The 23,473-nt window shown below is 40.5% G+C and overlaps 1 protein-coding gene across 17 annotated transcripts in view; it reads right to left on the bottom strand.

Moving 5' to 3' along the window:
- The window catches only part of Numb (NUMB endocytic adaptor protein), a 123,101-nt gene that overhangs the window by 44,680 nt on the left and 54,948 nt on the right, over positions 1–23,473 (bottom strand). For all 17 annotated transcript variants that reach the window (XM_075948587.1, XM_075948577.1, XM_075948586.1 and 14 more), the window contains one exon: positions 6,452–6,592. In XM_075948587.1, the coding sequence (XP_075804702.1) occupies positions 6,452–6,577 (126 nt within the window). In that variant the 5' untranslated portion in view covers positions 6,578–6,592. The remainder of the gene's footprint in view (positions 1–6,451; positions 6,593–23,473) is intronic.

Genomic DNA, 23,473 nt, shown 5'->3' with positions numbered 1-23,473 from the left:
AAAGTTTTTCTTTTGTCACAAAACCAGAAATGTACCTATATAAAGGCTCAAAATAGGCCATCTTTAAAAACAAAAAGGTAACGATTCACAAGAGACTATGAATAGAATATGTAACTAGCAGGTACAAATCTAATAGGATTTGTTAAAATCAGTCACATCGATAGCATATCTGAAGTGTTTTCATATAAAATATCATGTGAAGGCCGGGCGGTGGTGGCGCACGCCTTTAATCCCAGTACTCGGGAGGCAGAGGCAGACGGATCTCTGGGAGTTCGAGGCCAGCCTGGTCTACAAGAGCTAGTTCCGGGACGGTCACCAGAGCTACAGAGAAACCCTGTCTCGAAAAACAAAAACAAAAAAAAAAATATATATATCATGTGAAGAAAAGAAAGTGGGTCTGTTCAGACAATCTGACAAGTTATCTGACAAGTTACCATAGAAAGTGTTTCCTGAGACATAAGAAAATGCAACATTATTCTTCTTGAACCCTTCTTGCTCAAGACTTTCCACTCAAAAACAAAACAAAACAAAACAAAAACCGAGGATCTGAAACTGAGAAAAATATTTGACTACAAATAGTTTGTGAAACTTAATACTTTTTTTTGTTCTTCTTGTTTTGTTTTTGTATTATTGAAAGGTTTCACTGAACTTACAAATGAACTTACAAACAGCCTTGCCTGCTCAGAGTTGAGAGAACTTCTGGACAGAAGCTTTTACTTCTTCAATCCTGTGCGTGTAGATGTCTACATAGGCACACAATGTCCTCCCCTTCTTGTCTTAACTAATCTTCCTACCAGCAAAGGAGGCAACCAGTCCCTGCAAACCAAAGAAACTAGTCTTGATGAGGATTTCTGCTCAGTTTTTTTTTTTTTATTAATATTAGGGGCTCTTGATGCAACATTCTAGAGCAAGTTGCTCAGGACCTGCTCTACACAAGGGACTGAAGAAGGAAAGTTCTATTTATTCTTTGATGCATTGCCAATTCACACAATCACTCTCAGAGCCTTGAACTTCTTCAGGTTTTCCCTGGTGAGGGTAGTGTGGTACATCATGACACCCACAGCCTCATTCAACACCTTCTTGTGAATTTCCTGAGTGGACTGTGTATCGCAGAAGGCCACAGTGGCCAGGTCCTTCAGGATGGGCATTTTCACAGTACAGTCTCTGCCATCCAGTGGTGCCACTAAAGGGGGTGGGTGCAGGGAGCCGTTCATGACCTGGGGGTAGATACCTTCACAAGTTCTCTCTAATTGCTATCACTTGACTCTGTGCTTATCCACACCCCTTTCTTTCTTTGTTTTTGTTTTTCGAGACAGGGTTTCTCTGTAGCTTTGGAGCCTGTCCTACTCACTCTGTAGACCAGGCTAGCCTCGAACTCACAGAGATCCACCTGCCTCTGCCTCCCAAGTGCTGGGATTAAAGGTGTGCACCACCACCGCGTGGCTAGCTCTAAGTTTTTGTACAGTCAGCCAGGGCTGTAGTGTGAAAAACTGTCTTTAAAAAACAAAAAACACAAAGCAGGAGGAGCCATCTGTACTTCCGAAAAATAAAAAAAACAAAATGAAAATTTAAAGAGATCCCATTTGCAACACCCCAACTGAGTTTATATTCTCCCATTCACAAATGCAATCCTTTTAGCAATCTCCTCCAAAAGAATATATGCTAAATCTAACCCTTTTTTTGGTTTTTATTTATTTATTTTTTTATTTTACCTTTTTTAAAAATTTATTTATTTATTAAAGATTTCTGCCTCCTCCCCGCCACCGCCTCCCATTTCCCTCCCCCTCCCCCGATCAAGTCCCCCTCTCTCATCAGCTTGAAGAGCAATCAGGGTTCCCTGACCTGTGGGAAGTCCAAGGACCACCCACCTCCATCCCGGTCTAGTAAGGTGAGCATCCAAACTGCCTAGGCTCCCCCAAAGCCAGTACGTGCAGCAGGATCAAAAACCCATTGCCATTGTTCTTGAATTCTCAGTAGTCCTCATTGTCCGCTACGTTCAGCAAGTCCGGTTTTATCCCATGCTTTTTCAGACCCAGGCCAGGTGGCCTTAGTGGGTTCCCGATAGAACATCCCCATTGTCTCCATGTGTGGGTGCACCCCTCGCGGTCCTGAGTTCTTTGCTCGTGCTCTCTCTCCTTCTGCTCCTGATTTGGACCTTGAGATTTCAGTCCGGTGCTCCAATGTGGGTCTCTGTCTCTGTCTCCTTTCATCGCCTGATGAAGGTTAATATTCAGGAGGATGTCTATATGTTTGTCTTTGGATTCACCTTCTTATTTAGCTTCTCTAGGATCTCGAATTATAGGCTCAATGTCCTTTATTTATGGCTAGAAACCAAATATGAGTGAGTACATCTCATGTTCCTCTTTTTGGGTCTGGCTTACCTCACTCAGGATAGTGTTTTCTATTTCCATCCAAAAATCTAATCTTTTAACTACTCAGATTAGCAATCTTAATTGTGTGGGAAGCACACTTGTAACCACAGCACTTCTGAGACAGAGACAGGAAGATTAGGAGTTGGAGGTCACCCTCAGCTACACAGTAGATCCAAGGCCAGCATGGACTGGCTGAGACACTGTCTCAAAATAAAAATCTTCAACCATCCTTTCTTTTTTTGGTTTTTCGAGACAGGGTTTCTCTGTAGCTTTGGTGCCTGTCCCCATCCTTTCTTTCTATAATTTTTTATGGTTTATTTAGCTTTTATTTTATGTGCATTGGTATGAAGGTGTCAAATCCCCTGGAACTGGATTTTCAGACAGTTGTGAGCTGCCATGTGGATGCTGGGAATTGAACCTGGGTCCTCGGGAAGAGCAGTCAGTGCTCTTAACCACTGAGCCATCTCTCCAGCCCCAAATGTGTAGCCCAGGCTGGCCTCGAACTCTTGATCCTCCTGCCTCTGCCTCCTTCAGCAAATCCTACCGGCGTGTGCCACCACAACCGGCCAACCATCCTTTCTTTTTCCTCTTTGTGATACATCACAAATCTAACCCATCAATAAATGCTATCAGCTTTTCCTATAAAATATACACACGTCTTAGTAATAGCTGAGTGGTTAAGGTGAATGTCTTTAAAATATTTCCAAAAACTGACCCCTTTCTTCAATCCCGGACATATCCTAGTTATCTATCACCCTGACATAACTAAGTTGTCTATTTTCACATGAACTTCTGCAGTGGCCTCGTAACTGCTCTCTGCTTTTAATATTGTAATTCTAGAGTCAACTGTCAGCACAGGAGCCAAAGTGAGCCTTCAAGAGTGGAAGTCCCATGATGCAACTTCTCTGCTCAACAATTTTTAATAGTTTCTTATTTTGTCTAAATAAAAGTCAAAATCCTTAAAATCGCGTTAGGTGTGCTGGTAATAACACACTCAGGAGAGTGGGACAGGATTATGGATTTGAGGCTATCCTGAGCTGTGCTGCAAGACTGACTCTGTATCCCAACTCCCACTCCCTAAAAGCTCTAGGCAAACAGCTTTTCAGTGTAGTGGTTAGAGGCTGTAATGAGGGCACCGGCAGGAACAAGAACTGGGAAAAATTACTTCTAGATTGTAGACAAGGGCCCAAGAATGAACAGCTAACACACCTAATATCAGACACTTTATAATACAGAAAAAGTTTACTCAGGGTTATCTTTTATTAGATTATTTTTGTTTGTGTGTTGTTGTTTATTTTTTGTTTCATTTTGTTTTTTTCGAGACAGGATTTCTTTGTGTAACAGCCTTTACCATCCTGGAACTTGCTCTGTAGACCAGACTGGCTTCAAACTCACAGAGTTCCTCCTGCCTCTGCCTCCCAAGTGCTGGGATTAAAGGTGTGTGCAACCACCACCGGACCTTTAATTAGATTCTAATTCCATTTTAAGTAAACATACATGTAGTAACTGTTGACAAATGTAACTGCCATGTCAATCAAGGGAAGACTATACATGCTAGATAAAATTTTACCAACATTTATTTCTTCTTTATACACATAATTAAGTACAAGTATGGAACTTTATAAACTAATTCAGAATTTATAAAGAGTATTGTATTTGTATCAAGGAATGTGGCCAGTAGGAATGATATTATTTGCAAGCACTAAACTCACAATCTACTTTTTACTTACCCACCTTCATGGCTACCGTCTCCTCTGGTTCACACAATGACTTTCTCTGTGCCTCTTACTATGCCAGGCATCTCCTGCTGAAGAGCCACTCTACTTACTGCTCCCTCTGTTTAACTTTGTTTCCTTAGATACCTGCAATACTTATTTTCTCAATTTCTTTGGGAGTTTTCTCAAGTGGCATCCTCCCTGCCCCTGCAAATGAGGACTTCCTAACCATATTTTAAACTGTATCTACCCTCATTCATTCCCTTCAATACACAATTCCTTTCCAGTATATCATATATTTTAAGTTTGTTCACTCTCCAATATACACTACCATGAAAACAATGTGCAGGAATTTTGTCTGTGCTGTTTGTTCATTGAATACCCAGTATCTAGAACACTACTTGTTCTAGGTGGCAGGCAGCAGACATTCAACAATTACCTGTCAAACATACCAATGAACCAATGGTTCCAAAGAGAAGAAACTGTGGTAAATTCCTTAAATTTACAGGCTCACTGTTAGGACTCAGGCATTATGCTGGCTTGCCCTGTCATCTGACAGGACGTACCCAGGCAGTACCTTGGCCAGCCCAGGGCCCTAGAGTGTGTGAGCAGGTGCAAAGGTCCCTTTAAGAGACAAGGTAACCCACTCTTGCTCCCTCTCTCCTGATGTTCCTCTGAAGGGGCAGGCAGGACTTGTCCCGCCTCTTTTCTCTCTTTTTGTCCCTCTCTCTTTTTCTCTCCTCCTCCCCTCTGTCCCTTTCTTCTCCCAGTAAAATTCCTCACTTAAGCTCTGCCTGCATGGCGTATTCCATCAACTCCACGGTTTGGTCCTCACCACCAGGCACCATTTTATAACACTCAAAATAACTTTAGAATAAATGCAAGCCATAGATTTAATTAATATCTATAGGAGAGTAAACATTAGTGACCTATTAATATGTAAAGAAAATGAAATTAAAACAGCTGATATAAATTTGAAAGTAAAAGAAAGTGGTTTCATTTTTTATGATGAAATAGAAAGATAAATCCTCTAGCAGTAATGGAACAAGAAAGTATAATGGAAAAAGAAATTCTAAGTACAGGAAATCAAGAGTAGAACTAAAAGTAATCTAATGGCAAATGCTGGGTGAAAAAGTTCACATATGAAGACAGAGGAATGCAAGGCTAAATCATGGAAAAAGTGAATAAATTGAAACTGGATAGAAAAATTACATTAGCTAAAGAAATCACAACATTATTACTGGAAGAAAGAAGCAAAAACATTGAGCCCTCAATGGGAGTGGGAAGGAGCCCTTACCGGGAGTGGGGAAAAAATGAAGCTTTTGCTTCTTTTGATTTTCTTTTCTTTTTTAAGTAGTGTTTTAACTACTTCCCTTGTCTCTTTAGCTGTTAAATATATCTCACTGAAAATAATTTAATTCTTGCTAACTGAAAACTGATGTTTCAGGACTTCTATTTTCATTAGAAGTGATCTTATCTGGCCACAAATGATAGTGCAGGCTTCTAGGTAATCTCATTTACTTGGGAGGCTGAGGCAGGAGAACCACAAATTCAAGCCCTACCAGAGCTACAGGGTAAACTCAGCTGCAGCCTGGACAACTTAGTGAGACTATCCAAATAAGAGGGCTAGGGATGTAGCTCAGTATTAGAGTACTTGCCTAGCATATGCAGCACCCTACGTTCAGTTCCCGGCACTCCCCAACCTACACATTAGTGTCCTTATTTTTATTTATTTATTTATTTATTTATTTATTTATTTATTTATTTATTTATTTATTTATTTAATGTTCTGTCTATGTGTATGTCTGCAGGCCGGAAGAGGGCACCAGACCTCATTACAGATGGTTGTGAGCCACCATGTGGTTGCCGGGAATTGAACTCAGGACCTTTGGAAGAGCAGGCAATGCTCTTAACCACTGAGCCATTTCTCCAGCCCCTAGTGTCCTTATTTGTACTAATTCTAGATTTATATAGCAAAAATTATTATTATTAATTAATTTTTTTTTTTTTTGCTTTTTCAAAACAGGGTTTTTCCATGTAGTCCTAGCTGTCTTGGAACTTACTCTGCAGACCAGGCTGATCTCAAACTCAGAGATCTGCCTGCCTCTGCCTTGTGAGTACTGCAATTAAAAGTATGCACTACTGCTACCCAGCCAGAAACACTTATTTAAATAATTTAAATTTAAAAAGAAAAATCACTAACTGCAATATATTTTCTCATATAATTCTATCACTGTAGCAGAATCTGGGGAATTTAATTTTTGGAAGACTCTTTCAATTGCCCTGATTCATAGGAGTTCACATCCTATGGGCTGTCACAGAGACGCTTTCCCCCCACAAAGAATCACAGACATTTGTTTTTACCTTAACTGGGAAGCTACACTTTCCAGTTCGGACTCCTTCTTCATCTGTCTGCCACTGATGTGGACGACTGGCCTCTGGGACATAAACATCTTTCTTTCTCCTAAAACTCTGCCGTAGTTTGTTCATGTTAGCTTTTACAACCTGCAGACACAGTAAAGAAGTGCCAAACAGTTATCGTCATCTTCTTACATACACTTCGGATCACCATCTGAGTACAAACTCACCCCAAACCCTAAAGTCCCACGTGAAAGTATGGCTTAAAGGAAAAGAAACCATCAGTACACTTCCTTCTAGAGAGACGGTGAGTTTAAACAGAATGATCATTTTAAAGACCCCTCCAATCACAACTGCCCCCCAACAAAGGTGACCTAGAGCGTCTGATGCCTTCCACCTTTCAAATGCTGGGACTACCAGCGTGTGAGTTATGTGGTGCTAAGGACTGAAGCTAAGATTCTGCTCATGCGAGGCACACATTTTGCCAGCTGAGTTACAGACCCAAGTTCCCACTCTCTTTCTGTGGCCTAATTTACTGAGTTTGTCCTAACATTCATTCTCATATTCTATCCTAACTACTTCAATTGTAGCTATATTACTGGGAGACAAGAGAAAGACACTCATATTCCTGATTTGAAGAATATTAGACAATAGCCAGGATAGCTCACACTGCTTGAATGAACAGAAAATGTCTCTTCATCTTGTGTGCAGGTCAAGGGATTGAAAATACAGCCCTGTACACAGCAGGCAAGCACTCTGTCTCTGAACCCTTTCTTAGCCACTTTCACCTTTTCCTGTTTTATTCTGTGTACTTCTCATATCCCCTTATGGGGATGGAACCCACAGGCAAAAGCTACCTCTTCAAGCCCTGCCTTTTCTTTGTGATAGCTTTTGTTTACATTATTATTTCCACTGGAATATAAGCTCTGCAAGGGCAGGATTCTATCATGTTCCCTGTTTACTCCCTGGCTTCCTGGAGCTGGTGGGGAGAGTAGTTGTTCACATATACCTAGTGAATGAATGAATGCTGTTCAACAAATACTCATGATTAATAGATGATGTATATCTGAGTTTCTGGTCAATGCCTAGCTTATGTAACGGGCATTCTGGCACAAGAGAAAGAACCTTGTGCCAGGCAGTGGTGGCGCACGCCTTTAATCCCAGCACTCGGGAGGCAGAGCCAGGCAGATCTTTGGGAGTTCGAGGCCAACTCTGGTCTACTAGAGCTAGTTCTGGGGCAGGCACCAAAAGCTACAGAGAAACCAACCCTGTCTCGAAAAACAAACAAACAAAAAAAAAAAAAGAGAAAGAACCTTGTAAGCTTTACAATGAGACAGACCTGAGTTTGAATGCTATGCTACCATAGATGGTGATGGGACTGGGGCAAGAAAATTAAACTTCCTAATCTTTATACTGCTCTATATCTTTATGGTAATAACTGTTACCCTGCAGGGTCACTGTGAAGTCCAGAAATAATGTTAAGTAAAATGGCTAAATGTTTTAGGAGGGGACTTGTTATGTTTCTGGGGCTGGATTTGAACTCTTGATTCTCTCCTAAGCCTCTTGGGTAGCTAAGGCTATATAGGTCTAAATGTGGCCAGCATCCAACTTTACTATTCTGAGAGAGTTTTGTTTAACTTATTGCACAAGGCCATCACCGAGACTCTGCTTCAAATCCAGGCCCATTTCACTCTAATCTGTTCTATTACCGTCAGCTTTCTAACACATCAATCTGCCATGAACGACTCTACTTTAAAATCCACCAACTGCCTCACATCGCCTTCAAGACAAAGTCCAAATGCTCAGCATGGCAAACACAGTCTTCGTCTTATGTCTTCTCTTACCAGCCCCATTTGCATGCTAAGTTCCAGTTACACTAAGCTAGTTAAGGGCCCTCTACAGTCAGACCTTTTTCGGTGCCTCTGTCTGCATGGAAAGAAAAAACTTCAGTTTGAGTGTTAGCTCAAGAGAAGCTAGCATTTAACAAAAATTCATTATTTTTCTGACAAGCCCTTACCCTGGCCTTAGCTAGCTCCTTCTACTTTCATATGACTGTATTAAAGCTTTTTGCTGACTTTTGTTACTGTACCCATTAGACTCTGGAGCAACTTCTATTTCCCTAACAGCAGGCTGTGTCTTACTTGTTTAAAGTAGCCGTGCATTCTAATGTGATGCCTGTCATGTGTGGCATACTATAAATCTGAAAGAGAGAGGGGGGGGGAGGGGAAGGGGGGGAGGGAGAGAGAGAGAGAGGGAGGGAGAGGGAGAGAGAGAGAGAGGGAGGGAGAGGGGGACAGGGAGAGGGGGAGGGAGAGGGGGACAGGGAGAGGGGGAGGGGGAGAGGGGATGGGAGAGGGGATGGGGAGGGGGAGGGGAGAGGGAGGGGGCGCTCTCACAGCAGGGACTACTGAGTAGGTAGGATGACAATACACAATGAGCAGAGAATAATCAGTGTTGGGAAAGACTACAGATGTCAGAGTCCAGCTTCCCACGACAAAGGAGGATGACTATCACTCTCTAAACTGGGGCACTAGCATGGTTTACTTTCCAGGCAGAGCCATCCTGTTGTAGTGTTCTGGTGGCTGAAGAACAGAATGAAAATGTCCAAAAAAAAAAAAAGGGGGTATAAATACCACTTTCAGTATGGATGGTAGACCATCACCATTTCTGCCATGATTCTTGAGTTATGTTTTATGTAAGCCTAGAATTTGCAGTAGAAAAGTCCAGGAGTCACTGCTTGCTTAGAAGCGATCATTAAGAAGTCTGAATATTGGACACAACACTTAGGAAAGGCTTCAAGTGCCCATCACGACTTCAGAGAAGATCCGTCTTATCTGATTTCATGTAAAAATTTAAGAATAAAGTTTCATAGCTAGGGCTATTTGGAAAGGTAGTAACAAAACAGGTCTTTTGTTTGTTTTTCGAGACAGGGCTTCTCTGTAGCTTTGGAGCCTGTCCTGGAACTTACTCTGTAGACCTGCCTGCCTCTACCTGGGAGTAAAGGCATACACCACCATCACCCAGCAATAAAACAGTTCTAATATAAATTTACAAAGCAGAAAATATGTAATTATGATATCTTGCTTGCTATTTTTTTCTTGGTTTAGTTTTTGTAAGACAGGGTTTTTCTGTGCAGCCTTGGCTGTCCTGGAACTTGCTCAGTAGACCAGACTGGCTTCGAACTCACAAAGATCCTGCCTCTGCCTCTTGTGTGCTGAGGTTAAAGTGTGGACCACCACTGCTCAACTGCTAGCTCAATTGCTCACTCAGTCGCTCATTAATTATAGTGTTACCCCTACAGGTCAGAAAAGGGCACCAGGTCTCATTATAGATGGTCGCGAGCCACCATATGGTTGTTGGGAATTGAACTCAGGAACTCTGAAAAATGAGTCAAGGCTTTTAACCTCTGAGCCATCTCTCCAACCTGCTTGCTATTTCTTAGTGAACAAATACCATTGTCCTGAGGCCATCTAACCTAGCTGAACATAGGTGACAGACACATTTTTAAGTATAAGAATTGAGAATTATTTTTGACTATAGGCTAATTTTATTTATTTATTTGTTTGTTTATTTATTTTGGTTTTTCGAGACAGGGTTTCTCCGTAGCTTTTGGTTCCTGTCCTGGAACTAGCTCTTGTAGACCAGGCTGGCCTCGAACTCACAGAGATCCGCCTGCCTCTGCCTCCCGAGTGCTGGGATTAAAGGCGTGCACCACCACCGCCTGGCTAGGCTAATTCTGAGTGTTTATTATTATAAGGAGCCACCTAAAGGCATGAAAGTAATCTTGTTAGTTTCTGTAACCACCAGCGTTAACAGTTGGGCTAGATCATCACACAATAAACTTTTGGGGTTTTTTTGGATGTTTGTTTGTTGTTTTTAATTTTATTCATTCATTCATTCATTTATTTTATATGCAGCATTCTGCCTCCATGTATGCCCACACGCCAGGAAAGGGCATCAGATCTCATTACAGATGGTTGTGAGCCACCATGGGGTTGCTGGGAATTGAACTCAGGACCTCTGGAAGATCAGCCAGTGCTCTTAACCACTGAGCCATCTCTCTGGCCCCTGTTTGTTTGTTTTTTAGAGACAGGGTTTCTCTGTGTAGCCCCAGCTATCCTAAACCTCGCTCTGTAGATCAGGTTGGCCTCAGACTCATAGAGATCCGCCTGCCTCTCCCTCTTGAGTACTAGGATTAAAGGTGTGCACCATCACTGCATGGCATACTTTCAGTTTTTATTGACTCGCATCATTGAGATGAAAAAGGTCTTTAGGAATGAGAGGTAAGAAGGGATGATTTTTTTTTTTTTGGTTTTTCGAGACAGGGTTTCTCTGTGGTTTTGGAGCCTGTCCTGGAACTAGCTCTGAAATCTATTATTTCCTATAAGCAGTCTTGGTCTGAGTTAAGTTTTAAGGAACCAAATTAGTGACAGATGTTGGGGTAGAGGAATAAAAAGTATTTCAAGTAGAAACAACTACACCAAGAAAAGTACAGATGTGGAAAATCTAATGTTAGGTGGCAGCACAAAGTAAGAGGAGTGGCAGAGATTAGGCCAGAGAATCTTAAAGGAACAAGGGTTTATGGGAAACCAGAAGCTATTTAAAGGGTTTAAGCCATGACTGGCATGGCCAGACTTACAATTTGGTTTAATTACTCTAATAATAATATGGAAAAACAAATCCAAAAGGGAAAAACCTACAGACAAGTTATGATGAGAACTTAAATTAGGGAACTGGTGGTGCCCTTGGTGGAGACAAGGGAACTGAAAGAAGTATAAAAATGCAGCAGTGAGAATTGAGTCAGGCTGATGCGACTGAGCTCTGGAATATGTGGGGGGGGGGGGGGGCAAAATGATAAACCTGTTAAACCAGTGGTTCTCAAAACTGCGCCACCCTCTTGAGGATTGAATATTAGGTATCTTGCATATCAGATATTTACATTATGATTCATAACAGTAAAAAAATTAGAGCTGGCAATGAAAATAATTTTAAGGTATGTGGGGATGGGTCACTATAACATGAGAAACTGTATTAAAGGGTCACAGCATTAGGCATTAGGGAGGCTGAGAACCACTATGTTAAACCCTTAATTAGCTTTACTGTTTGATTCCAGAAATCCTTGTGAACTAAGTTATCTAGACAAAGAGATCCTACATCAGGTCAGACAGCTTTCACAACAGGATAATAGAGAAGAGACCTCTTTCTTTTTGTGTCCAACATTCTAAACATGTGTCACATACTCTGTTTAACCCCAACCAGTTCAGGACCTTGAAGGACTTGTATAAACCAAAGCAAGGTACAGTGGCTTGCCTGTAATTCCAGGGCTTGGACCGAAAGTGAAACAAACAAGATATATGTCTAGATCCCATTCCTGGGGGTATTTTAAAAAATGATCATTTAATCTTTTTCTTTCAACGCAGTGGAGGTGGGAGGTAAAGCCATGATACACATGTAGAGGTCAGAAGACAATTTGCAGGAGTTGGCTCATTCTTCTTCCATGAAGTAAACTCAGGGAGTGAACTCAGATCAACAGGGTAGTGGTAAGCACCTTACACGATGGGCAATCTCACCACCCCTACAATATAATTTCTGAATCTGGTAGGAGGATTACAACAAGGCCAATGTGGACCACATAGTAAAACCTTGTCTCAGAAGATCTCTGGGGTGTACTGGCTGGGCAAACTCAGTGAGCTCCAGGATCTGTGAGAAACTTTAACTCAAAAACATGACTCTTCTCTCACATGTCTATACACATGGTCACACAGCCGCACAAACAAGTACACACACAAACATCACACACATACAAACAGAACAAAACCGAAAAGAACTCAACGAATCAATAGCTTAAAAAAAAGCAAAACAAAAACTATACTCTTTTTGGACAGGGTTTCTCTGTTGTAGCCTTGGCTGTCAAGGAACTGCTCTGTAGATCAGGGTGGCCTTGAACTCACAGAGATTCACCTGCCTCTGTCTCCTGAATACTGGGACTAAAGGTGTGTGCCACTACTGCCTGGCTAAATATTCTTTCTTAACTTCCCCTAACAATTAATAATGTGTCAAAGTGGTGCTCTCTCTTGATGCAATACATTAAATTCATTTTTTGACCAACAGGAGTCTCTTGGTAAGGAAAGTTGTCCACAGGAACTGTTTTAGGTCTCAGGAAACTACATAGAAAAAGACAGGCAGAATAGTTGGGCATGGTTTCGCACACCTTTAATCCCAGTGCTCAGGAGGCAGAGGCTGGCAGATCTCTGAGTCTGAGGCCAGCCTGGTCTACAGAGTTCCTGGTAAGACAGGGTTACACACAGAAATCTTGTCTTGAAAAAAACAAAAAACGTAAGAAGAACAAAGAGGGGATTAGACATACCTAGGGTCATATAAAGTTTCAAATTATAAAACATAAATTTGGGCTAGGGGTGTAGCGTGGCGGTAAAGTACTTATCTAGCACTACAAAGCCATGGGTTTGACCCCAGCACAAGTAAACAAATGACATTTCAGCAAAGATTTGAGAGAGGCAAAACGTTAGGCATGGCAGTGGGCAAAAAAGTAAATAAAGTAGTGTTCTAAGTTAGCAAGCTTGCGTAGGGTGTCTGTGGGCTTGTCCTCCTGAGACACACATCCACTGGCGCACTGTTGTCAGAAATAAACCATGGCTTTGTTCTCATTTGAAAACTTCACGGTAAGAATCCCAACACTTCTGCACAAAGTCCTTTGAAAAATAAGGTAGATTGTGAATCTTATTTCCATACTGCTGTTTACGCTAGGAGGTCCATCCTCAGCTTTATACTTCCTAAAGTTGAGATAACGCCTTTGTACAGCTTGAGGGTGAGTTGAAATTACTACAGAAGCTCAACAGCTAACACAAAAACCAAACTTTGGGATAATAATATTGAACACAGCCAAGAATGAAATCTGAACGCGCTCTTCTGTTGTTCCATTTTTACCTTATTCAGTCACACAACTGTTCCAAACAGGAAATCACATAAACATCAGCTAGAAGGCAACTGCATTTTTATATTTTTCATGGTGGATAGTTGTACACTTGACAACAATTTCTGAACATTCCTAAGTTGATGCCTATGCGGCAAATGCACCATGCATGATATAAGTACACATATTCACATCCAAAGACAGGAATAAAGTAAAAAAGAGAAATAATAAACACTACTAGCCATTGTATAAACAATATTACAAAAGACATTTCATGTTCAAGTTTATAGACTGGCAAGATGAAAATGTCTCAAAACATCAGACATCCATGTTTAGGAAGAGATGAACTGAAAAGCAGTCCCAAAGAACTCTCTATAAAACATAAGCAGTGACAACACTCCAAGGAAAAGAAAATTTTAAAAATGAATATTCTACTGTAAAAAAGACTCAACAAGTAAATAAAGCTTTACTGACTTGCTATGCTCACCAACTAAGCTAAAACATTCTACAGTCAGTTTGTCATAGCACACCACTAGCCATGGCCTCAGAAAAACAAAACTTCTCTAACAGAAACATATGTCTCATATACACAAGCAACAAATCAGAAACAGAGTTGGGAAAACAAAACTAAACTAAAGAGGTGAGGAGTTAATGCACTAAAGGTAGAACCTAACTATGGAAACTACCCAAGACAGTGAGATAGATAGGAGTCTAACTAACTATGGAACACTACCCAGGACGGTGAGATAGATAGGAGTCTAACTAACTATGGAACACTACCCAGGACGGTGAGATAGATAGATAGGAGTCTAACTAACTATGGAACACTACCCAGGACGGTGAGAAAGATAGATAGGAGTCTAACTAACTATGGAACACTACCCAGGACGGTGAGATAGATAGATAGGAGTCTAACTAACTATGGAACACTACCCAGGACGGTGAGATAGATAGGAGTCTAACTAACTATGGAACACTACCCAGGACGGTGAGATAGATAGATAGGAGTCTAACTAACTATGGAACACTACCCAGGACGGTGAGAAAGATAGATAGGAGTCTAACTAACTATGGAATACTACCCAGGACGGTGAGATAGATAGGAGTCTAACTAACTATGGAACACTACCCAGGACGGTGAGATAGATAGATAGGAGTCTAACTAACTATGGAACACTACCCAGGACGGTGAGATAGATAGATAGGAGTCTAACTAACTATGGAACACTACCCAGGACGGTGAGATAGATAGATAGGAGTCTAACTAACTATGGAACACTACCCAGGACGGTGAGATAGATAGGAGTCTAACCTAACTATGGAATACTACCCAGGACGGTGAGATAGATAGGAGTCTAACTAACTATGGAATACTACCCAGGACGGTGAGATAGGAGTCCCCCGGGGTTAAAGTGTCCTACACATTGAGACCCTGACTCAAAACAGAAACAAAATATTCCAGCAATGGCAGAACTTCAATGTACAGATTATGAAATTGGCTGTGAATCTATAGTTATTCTGGTATTTTTTTTTTAAAAAGGCGCTCACGAGGCCCCATGCCTGAGGAGCTATATATAGGAAGTTAATGGTTGCTGAGAGAGGGTGTCATATTCCTCAGTCATGTGGATACTAGTAAGTTTCCCTTACTCAAATAAATAGTGCTACCATCCAGTCTTATCCAGGCAACCCTAATTAAATGAAGAGGGCCACAAAAAACAAACGAAGACATAAAGTAGGAGGATGCCTTATTTGGAACAACAACAGGGTTGGTGGCAGGGAGGAGGGAAAAAGAGGATGATGGATAGAGCGGAGGGAGCTATGATCAAAGAACATCACATATGTATGGGATAATGAAATGTAATGAAAGCTATTACAGGAACCCTGGTATTATATAAGACTACTTTTCCAGGGCTGGAGAGATGGCTCAGTGGTTAAGAGCATTGCCTGCTCTTCCAAAGGTCCTGAGTTCAATTCCCAGCAAACACATGGTGGCTCACAACCATCTGTAAAGAGGTCTGACGCCCTCCTCTGGCATGTGGGCATACGTGGAGGCAGAATGTTGTATACATAATAAATAAATATTTTAAAAAAGACTACTTTTCTACCTTGAAAATTCACACTGGAGTGGATTACTGAGGGATACTATAAAAGCCTCAAGTTTCAAAAGTAGTACTTAAGTGTTCAAGACCTAAATGTTACAGATGCCAAACAAAGCACTAGTTCTAACAGGAAAAAAAAAAAAGCCCTCACCTGAAAAAAGGAATGAGGAGCCATCTACCTAATATGAACTGAGAGCCACTACATGTTGCACAGATAGCGTTAGTACTGTCATGTTTGGATGTGAGTGCTTTCCCCCAATAGTGACACTACCAAGGGGTGATTTAATTATGAGGGCACTAACTTTATCGATGGATTAATTTAATGATGAGCTCACAACTGAATGACCCATTAGGAGGTAAGGCATAGTGGGAGGAAAGAGGACACTGGGACATGCTTTTGCAAAGTACCCTTGTCCCTGGACTATTCATCTCTCTGGTCTGCCATCACAGGTCATCAACTTTGCCCTCCTTGCCACAGGCTCACAACAATGAGGCCAGGGCCAGGACCATGGGAAGAAACCTCTGAAACCATGAGCCAAAATGAATTCTTCATCCTTTGAGAATTCTGTCACAATAATAAAGTAACATAGTATCCTCATTTGGTGGAATTTCTATGTTAAAAAGATCAGCAAGTCAAATATACATTTTAAAAACAGCATTAACAGAGGTATGTGTTTTATTAATTAAAAATGGATAACAAGTACAGAAAAGATAAATGCTATTAATAACCAGAAAAATACAAACTAAAGTATTGTATATCACTTTACACAGCTAATGAGTTTGATAAATATTAACTATCTAGAAAATAACACATGGAGCAGAGGAAAAGGCATTCTCATTTGCTCATAAGAGCATCAGTTAGTTCAACTATTTTGGAAATTAATAGGGAGACATCTAGGAAAGTCTAAGATGTATATAGCCTTATAACCAGAAACCCCACTTCTAAGAATATACCGTAGATGCTGGACAATGGCACACACCTTTAATTCTAGCACTCGGGAGGCAGACACCGGTGGATCTCTTTGTTTCTCGAGGCCAGCCTGGTCTACAAGAGCTAGTTCCAGGACAGCCAGGGCTGCTACAAAGAGAAATCCTATATCGAAGTCCCACCCCTCCCAAGAAAAAAAAGAATATAACCTAGAGAAATTCTTACACATGTGCACAAGGAATGTTAATAGTGTCTGCTTAAGATTATACATTGTTTCTAATAGCAAACTAACAACATATTATGACAAACACACCTAACAGCAGATCTCACTATGAGATACAGAGGACCACACAGCTCAAGGTCATGAGTGCAACTGCAGAATGAATCATCTAATCTACTTAATACTCCTACTCTTTTTCTGTTATTCTTATTCCAACAACCATGGATGAATACACCTATTCCAAAGAATTCTAAGATAAAGTATAAGAAAACATATGTGCTGACTATTCAACTGTCCCAGAAGAAAACATTACTTAAACCTAAGATAAAATGCCAAATTCAACCAACAAATACTATTTTACATCGTTGGAGTTTTTACTTTTTCATTGATTTTTTATATCAATAATGAAATGATTTTTTAAACAGCACAAATTTTAAGACACTAAAATAGCATTACTTGGAGACTGTGTTGTATTCAGTATTTCTTTTTTCCTAAAAAAAATATTTATTTATTTATTTATTATGTATGCAATATTCTGTCTGTATGCCTGAAGGCCAGAAGAGGGCGCCAGACCTCCTTACAGAGGGTTGTGAGCCACCATGTGGTTGCTGGGAATTGAACTCAAGACCTTTGGAAGAGCAGGCAATGCTCTTAACCACTGAGCCATCTCTCCAGCCCCCTATTCAGTATTTCTTATGACTGTTTCTAAGTTAAGGAATCTTCTCATTTGATGTAGGTGAGTACAAAAATGTAAGGAATCTGAACTTGTATTCATGCTGACAGAAACATAAACTTGTACAGCATCTACAGAAATCAATATGGAGGTTCCTCAAAAACCTAAAAACAACTGCCATATGACCCAGCTATACCTTTCTTGGGTATATACCTGAAGGACTCTTACATCAACACACCACAGAGATACCTGCATCCACAGATAATGCTGCACTACTCATCACAGCCAGGAAACAGAACCAGATGCTGGAAAGATGAACCAATAAAGAAAGTGTGGTACATGGTACATAAACACAATGAAATTTTATGCAGCCATAAAGAAAAATAAGATCATGAGATTTTACAAGATTAACTCAAAAAAATCAGTAGCCCATGTACAGATGATAAATAGGCCAATAAAGAAATCAGAGAAACATTACTCTTCACAATAGCCACAAATAGCATAAAATATCTCAGTAACTCTAACCAAACAAGTGGAAGACTTGTATGACAAGAACTTTAAATCTTTGAAGAAAGAAATTGAAGACACCAGAAAGTGGAAAGATCTCCCATGCTCTTGGATAGGTAGAATTAACATAGTAAAAATGGCAATCTTATCAAAAGCAATCTACAGATTCAATGCAATGCCCAGCAAAATCCCTGCAAAATTCTTTATAGACCTGAAAAGAACGGTATTCAACTTCATATGGAAAAGCAAAAAAAAACCCAGGATAGCCAAAGCAATCCTGTACAATAAAAGAATTTCTGGAGGCATCACAATCCCTGACTTTAAACTCTACTACAGAGCTACAGTACTGAAAACAGCCTGGCATTGGCATAAAAACAAATAGGAGAACCAATGGAACTGAATCGGAGACCCAGATATTAATCCACACACTTTTTATTACCTGATTTTTGACAAAGAAGCAAAAAATATCAAATGGAAAAAAGAAAGTATATTTAACAAATGGTGCTGGCATAACTGGTTATCAACATGTAGAAGAATGAAAATAGATCCATATCTATCACCATGCACAAAACTCAAGTCCAAATGGATCAAAGACCTCAACATAAACCCAGCCACACTGAACCTCAAAGAAGAGAAAGTGGGAAATACACTTGAACACATTAGCACAGAAGACTACTTCCTAAATATAACCCCAGGGGCACTAGAGAAACAATTAATAAATGGGACCTACAGAAACTGAAAAGCTTCTATAAAGCAAAAGACACGGTCAACAAGACAAAACAACAGCCTACAGAATGGGAAAAGATCTTTACCAACCCCACATCAGACAAAGGTCTGATCTCCAAAATATACAAAGAACTCAAGAAATTGGTCATCAACAGAACAAATAATCCAATAAAAAAAATGGAGTACAGAGAACTCTCAACAGAGGAATCTAAAATGGCTGAAAGACACTTAAGGAAATGCTCAACATCCTTAGTCATCAGAGAAATGCAAATCAAAATAACTTTGAGATTCCATCTTATACCAGTAAGAATGGCCAAGATCAAAAACACTGATGACGACTTATGCTGGAGAGGTTGTGGGATAAAGGGAACACTCCTGCATTGCTGGTGGGAATGCAAGCTGGTACAGCCCCTTTGGATATCAGTGTGGCAATTTCTCAGAAAATTAGGAAACAACTTTCCTCAAGACCCAGTAATACCACTTTTGGGTATATATCCAAAGGATGCTCAATCGTGCCACAAGGACATGTGCTCAACTATGTTCATAGCAGCATTGTTTGTCATAGCCAGAACCTGGAAACAACCTAAATACCCCTCGACTAAAGAATGGATAAGGAAAATGTGGTACATTTACACAATGGAGTACTACACAGAGGAAAAAAATAACAAATTCTTGAAATTTGCAGGCAAATGGATGGAGCTAGAAAACATCATTTTGAGTGAGGTAACCCAGACCCACAAAAACAATTAGCATATGTACTCACTCATAGGTGGTTTTTAAACATAAAGCAAAGAAAACCAGCTACAAATCACAACTCCAGAGAACCTAGACAATAATGAGGACCCTAAGCGAGACATACATAGAGCTAATCTACATGGGAAGTAGAAAAAGACAAGATCTCCTGAGTAAATTGAGAGCATAGGGACCTTGGGAGAAGGTTGAAGAAGAGAAGTAGGGAGGGGAGCAGAGAAAAATAAATGTAGAGCTCAATAAAAATCAATATTCATGATATTTACAAGAAAAAGGATACAACTAGAAAACCTTACATCAAGGGAAAAAGCCAGACTTAAAAAGAGAAATGACAATTTCTTTCTTGTATATGTAGATCCTAGGGGTGAAATTTTGTGTGTGTGTGTGGGGGGGGTCATAAAACCAGAAAAGGAATCATGAAAGGGGAGAAGTTCTAACGGGAAGTGAGGAATAGAGTAATGGAACACATGGAACAGGAAAGCAGAAGGGGGCACTGACGACAGGGAGGGAACTAGCTGGAGGAGAGGAGGAGACAAGGAGGGGAATGGATGAGAACTAAGTATAACGACATATATATATATGAGGACACCATTATCAAATCCACAATACTTGTATATTGTACCTAAAAATTTACATTAAAAGCAAGGAATCTTATTATACTTATCAAGGCCCAAGGACTATAGACAGGTCTTTCTGCTATAAATTATGACTCCTAAGAATTTTGGACTATAATAGATATTAGTGAAACTGATAAAACTGGATTAATAAGAAACTGCTAACATACCTAATTCTATCACTGGATCAATGCTTCAGACAGTGAGTCCAGCAAACAGCAACAAGATACAGTTTTATCAGAAATAGGTAAATTAACACACATAATTACTTATAGAACTAACAAAATTCATTTTAAAACTTAATAGTTTTCTGTTAGAAGTTAATTTACAGGCAGATTCAGGGAAGCTAGAAAAAACAAAGGGTTTGGTTTTCTGAGATCAGGTCTTTACTTAGCCCAAGCTGGCTTTGAACTTTGTGTAGTTGAGGATGATCTCAAACTTGGATCCTCCTGTTTCCGATTTCCCAAGCACTGGATAGAGGGTGAGTGGCAACACAACCAGCTTGATTTTCTTTCTTCCCTCCTGTCTTTCTTTTCCCCCGAGTCCCACTTTTCAAAGGAAATATTAATTTAGCTCTCATATAAATTTAGCTTTTGGTAATTTTGAGTTTGCTTATTTCAGTTTAGCTCTTAAAAAATAGGCTGCATGTTGGGATATCATGAAAACTGTATTACATTCACAGCATTTTCAAAGAAAACAAATATAGGAAGCAATTATTCTAATTTCAGATTAAAACTGAAAATTAGTTTGCTCCATTAGCTGCTGGACAAGATATTTTAAAACAAATTAAGTCTTGGCTGTCCTGTAGTGGCATTTGAGAATAAACAATGACACCGTTTGAATGTCCCAGTTCTCTGCCCTTCTACTCCTCAGTCCTAGTTACTGTCTGGATCACATTCTCAGGCATCATCCACAATACATATCTCCCTCCTGTTCATCAGTCTCAGCAGTCACTTAAGGTTATCTACAAATCTGAATGTGTTGTGCTCTTTCATTCCAAAGGATTCTTGACTTTCAAATTAACCCCTGCTTTAAACAGTGGCCTATGATCTGATTTTCATTTTAGGTATTTTTCTTATGTGTTTTCACTTTTCCATTTATCTTGTCCACAAAATTCTTTGCTTAAATACAGGATTTCACTATTTACTCCTTAAAGATAATCATGGCCAGACACAATGGCACAAGCCTACAATCCCAGTACCCAGGAGGCAAAGACAGGCAGATCTCTGTGAGTTCAAGACCAGCCTGGTTTACAAAGTGAATTCCAGGCCAACCCAAGCAGGGCTACACAGTGAAAGCCTGTCTCAAAAAAACCAAAAGCACAAGACAAGAAGTTGAACCTGGAGATATTTAAGAAAAAAAAAATTAAGGTCAAGGGGTGTAGTGTGGCTCATCTGATAGTGAGAGAGGAGGGGAACCCATCTCCTTCTAGGGATCCAAACTGGTATTAAGCATTGTTGAAGCACTACTAAAATCAGTTTTAGTGCTAGGATTGTCTTTCAACAGCCAGTTGAACTATCCTGAAGTCAGCACTGGCTCTTTTGAATAGTCACTGACACTCTGACAACTAAAACCGCTTGCTCTGGCTTCTGCAGGTACAGACCCAGCCATGACTGGCTCCAACATTTGACATAGGTTTTCTGCTATCACAGCCTCACTTGAACCCTAGGCAGTTCTGGAACCATTTCCACCTGCTTCCTTAATGTTGCAACCATACAGCCAACGAAAGCCTCTCAAGTAGTCTTTCTTTGCCTACTTTAGTAGTGCAGCCTGAGCTGGTAACCTGAAGAAAAGCACAGCAGACAGGAAGTGGGTGGCACAAGAACAGAATTAGCAGAAGTACAAAGCCAGGATAGCTGGGCAGTCAGCAGGTCAAGCTGTGAAAGTGGCAGAGTGGCCAGGTGCACTGACAGCTGCAAAGGGGGTGGGGCCTCAAGACTAGCAGCTGACAGTGATGGAGGTGGTCAAAGATGGACAGTCATTGCCTCCTTGGCAGCGAGATCAGTGACCAATGGCCATAGCAAGAAGAGGCAGCGGACAGGAGCGGAATGGATAGGGCAAGATGTGGATAGAAAGCTACAGCTGAAGAAAGTTAAAAGACCAGAAAGAGCCAGAGAAGTGAAACTGTAGGCTCTGCTCTCCAGAAGGGCTAAAAAACTGTCAGATTCTGAAATCCCAGTACACAAGCCTGCCTGGAAGTTGTTATCCAGAGCCTAGACAGGAACTCTAACACCTGCAGACCTAAGAGCCCCCCTTCACCAGCACCTGCACAAGAGCCAGCAACCCTGGAGAGTGTTAACACTGCCCTAGTCTGCCTGCTGCCACCACTTGCTACTCTCAAACACCAAGAGATGCAAAAGCTGCCAAAGGCAGTACTTGGAGAGCTCCTCCTGACCTACCGTAGATTTCTGGTACCAGCAAAGCACTTTTTACCATGCATCAGGCCCTGCCTTCAATTCCTAGCACTTCAAAAAAAAAAAAAAAACTCCAAAAACCAATCAAACATAATTCTTCTCGTAATTACAAACCAATGTTTGTTGTTGTTGGTTTTTGTTTTGTTTTTCAAGACAGAATTTCACTGTTTAGCTCTAGTTGTCCTGGAACTCGATTTGTAGACCAGGCTGGCCTCGAACAGCCTCTGCCTCCCAAGTGCTGGGATTAAAGGCGTGTGCCACCTCTCCATAAAACCATGTTTGTTTGTTTGTTTGTTTTGAGACAGGGTTTCTCTGTAGCTTTGGAACCAGCTCTTGTAGACCAGGCTGGCCTCGAACTCACAAAGATCTGCCTGCCTCTGCCTCCTGAGTGCTGGGATTAAAGGCGTGCACCACCACCACTCGACTAATAAATAAATCTTTTTTTTTCCTTTTCAAAACCATGTTTTAAAACATTATCGCCATCAGTGTGTATGCACATGTGCCGTATGTGTGACTGCTGGTGCACAAGTGCAGTCACACGGTCAATTCCACTGTGGTCCCAGGGATCACACTCAGGTTAGCAAGCTTGCATAGAGAATGCTTTTACCTGCTGAGATATGTTGCCAAGCCCCAATTTTATTTCATTTTTTTTAATTGGGAAAATAATCAGTGAAGTGAATTTATGATTCATAAACACTTAAGTCATGTTAACACTTTATAGGTTAAAAAATACATATGTATATGGGCAAAGCTAGACACTGTAGTATTAGCACACCTGTAAGGCTGAGGTAGGAGGATCATGAGTTCAAAGCCAGCCTAGGCTAAACAGGGAGCCCTAACAAAAACAAAACACAACAAAAAGATACGACCATCACCCATAAGCCCACAACACACATTCACATATGATTTCATTAGGAACATTCTTTTTCTTTTTTCATTAGGAACATTCTTAAGAATCTACCTTTACTTAAAAAAATAAAATTTAATTTTGTTCTGATACAGTAAAAACTGATTTAGCAAGAAACATCTTGGTGAGAAAGGGCAGAGTTCCTGAGAATGATAACCTACTTCTTACACTGACTCTTCCCGAAGCATCTGTCAGTGTAGGAAGAGAAAAGGTGCTGAAATCTGGAGAAGCAGACTTGAATAAAAATACGCTTGGTTCC

Source organism: Microtus pennsylvanicus, chromosome 14, assembly GCF_037038515.1.
Source record: "Microtus pennsylvanicus isolate mMicPen1 chromosome 14, mMicPen1.hap1, whole genome shotgun sequence".
Lineage (NCBI taxonomy): Eukaryota > Metazoa > Chordata > Mammalia > Rodentia > Cricetidae > Microtus > Microtus pennsylvanicus.
Note: the sequence above shows the minus strand (reverse complement) of the source record. Positions and strands in the feature narration are given on the sequence as shown.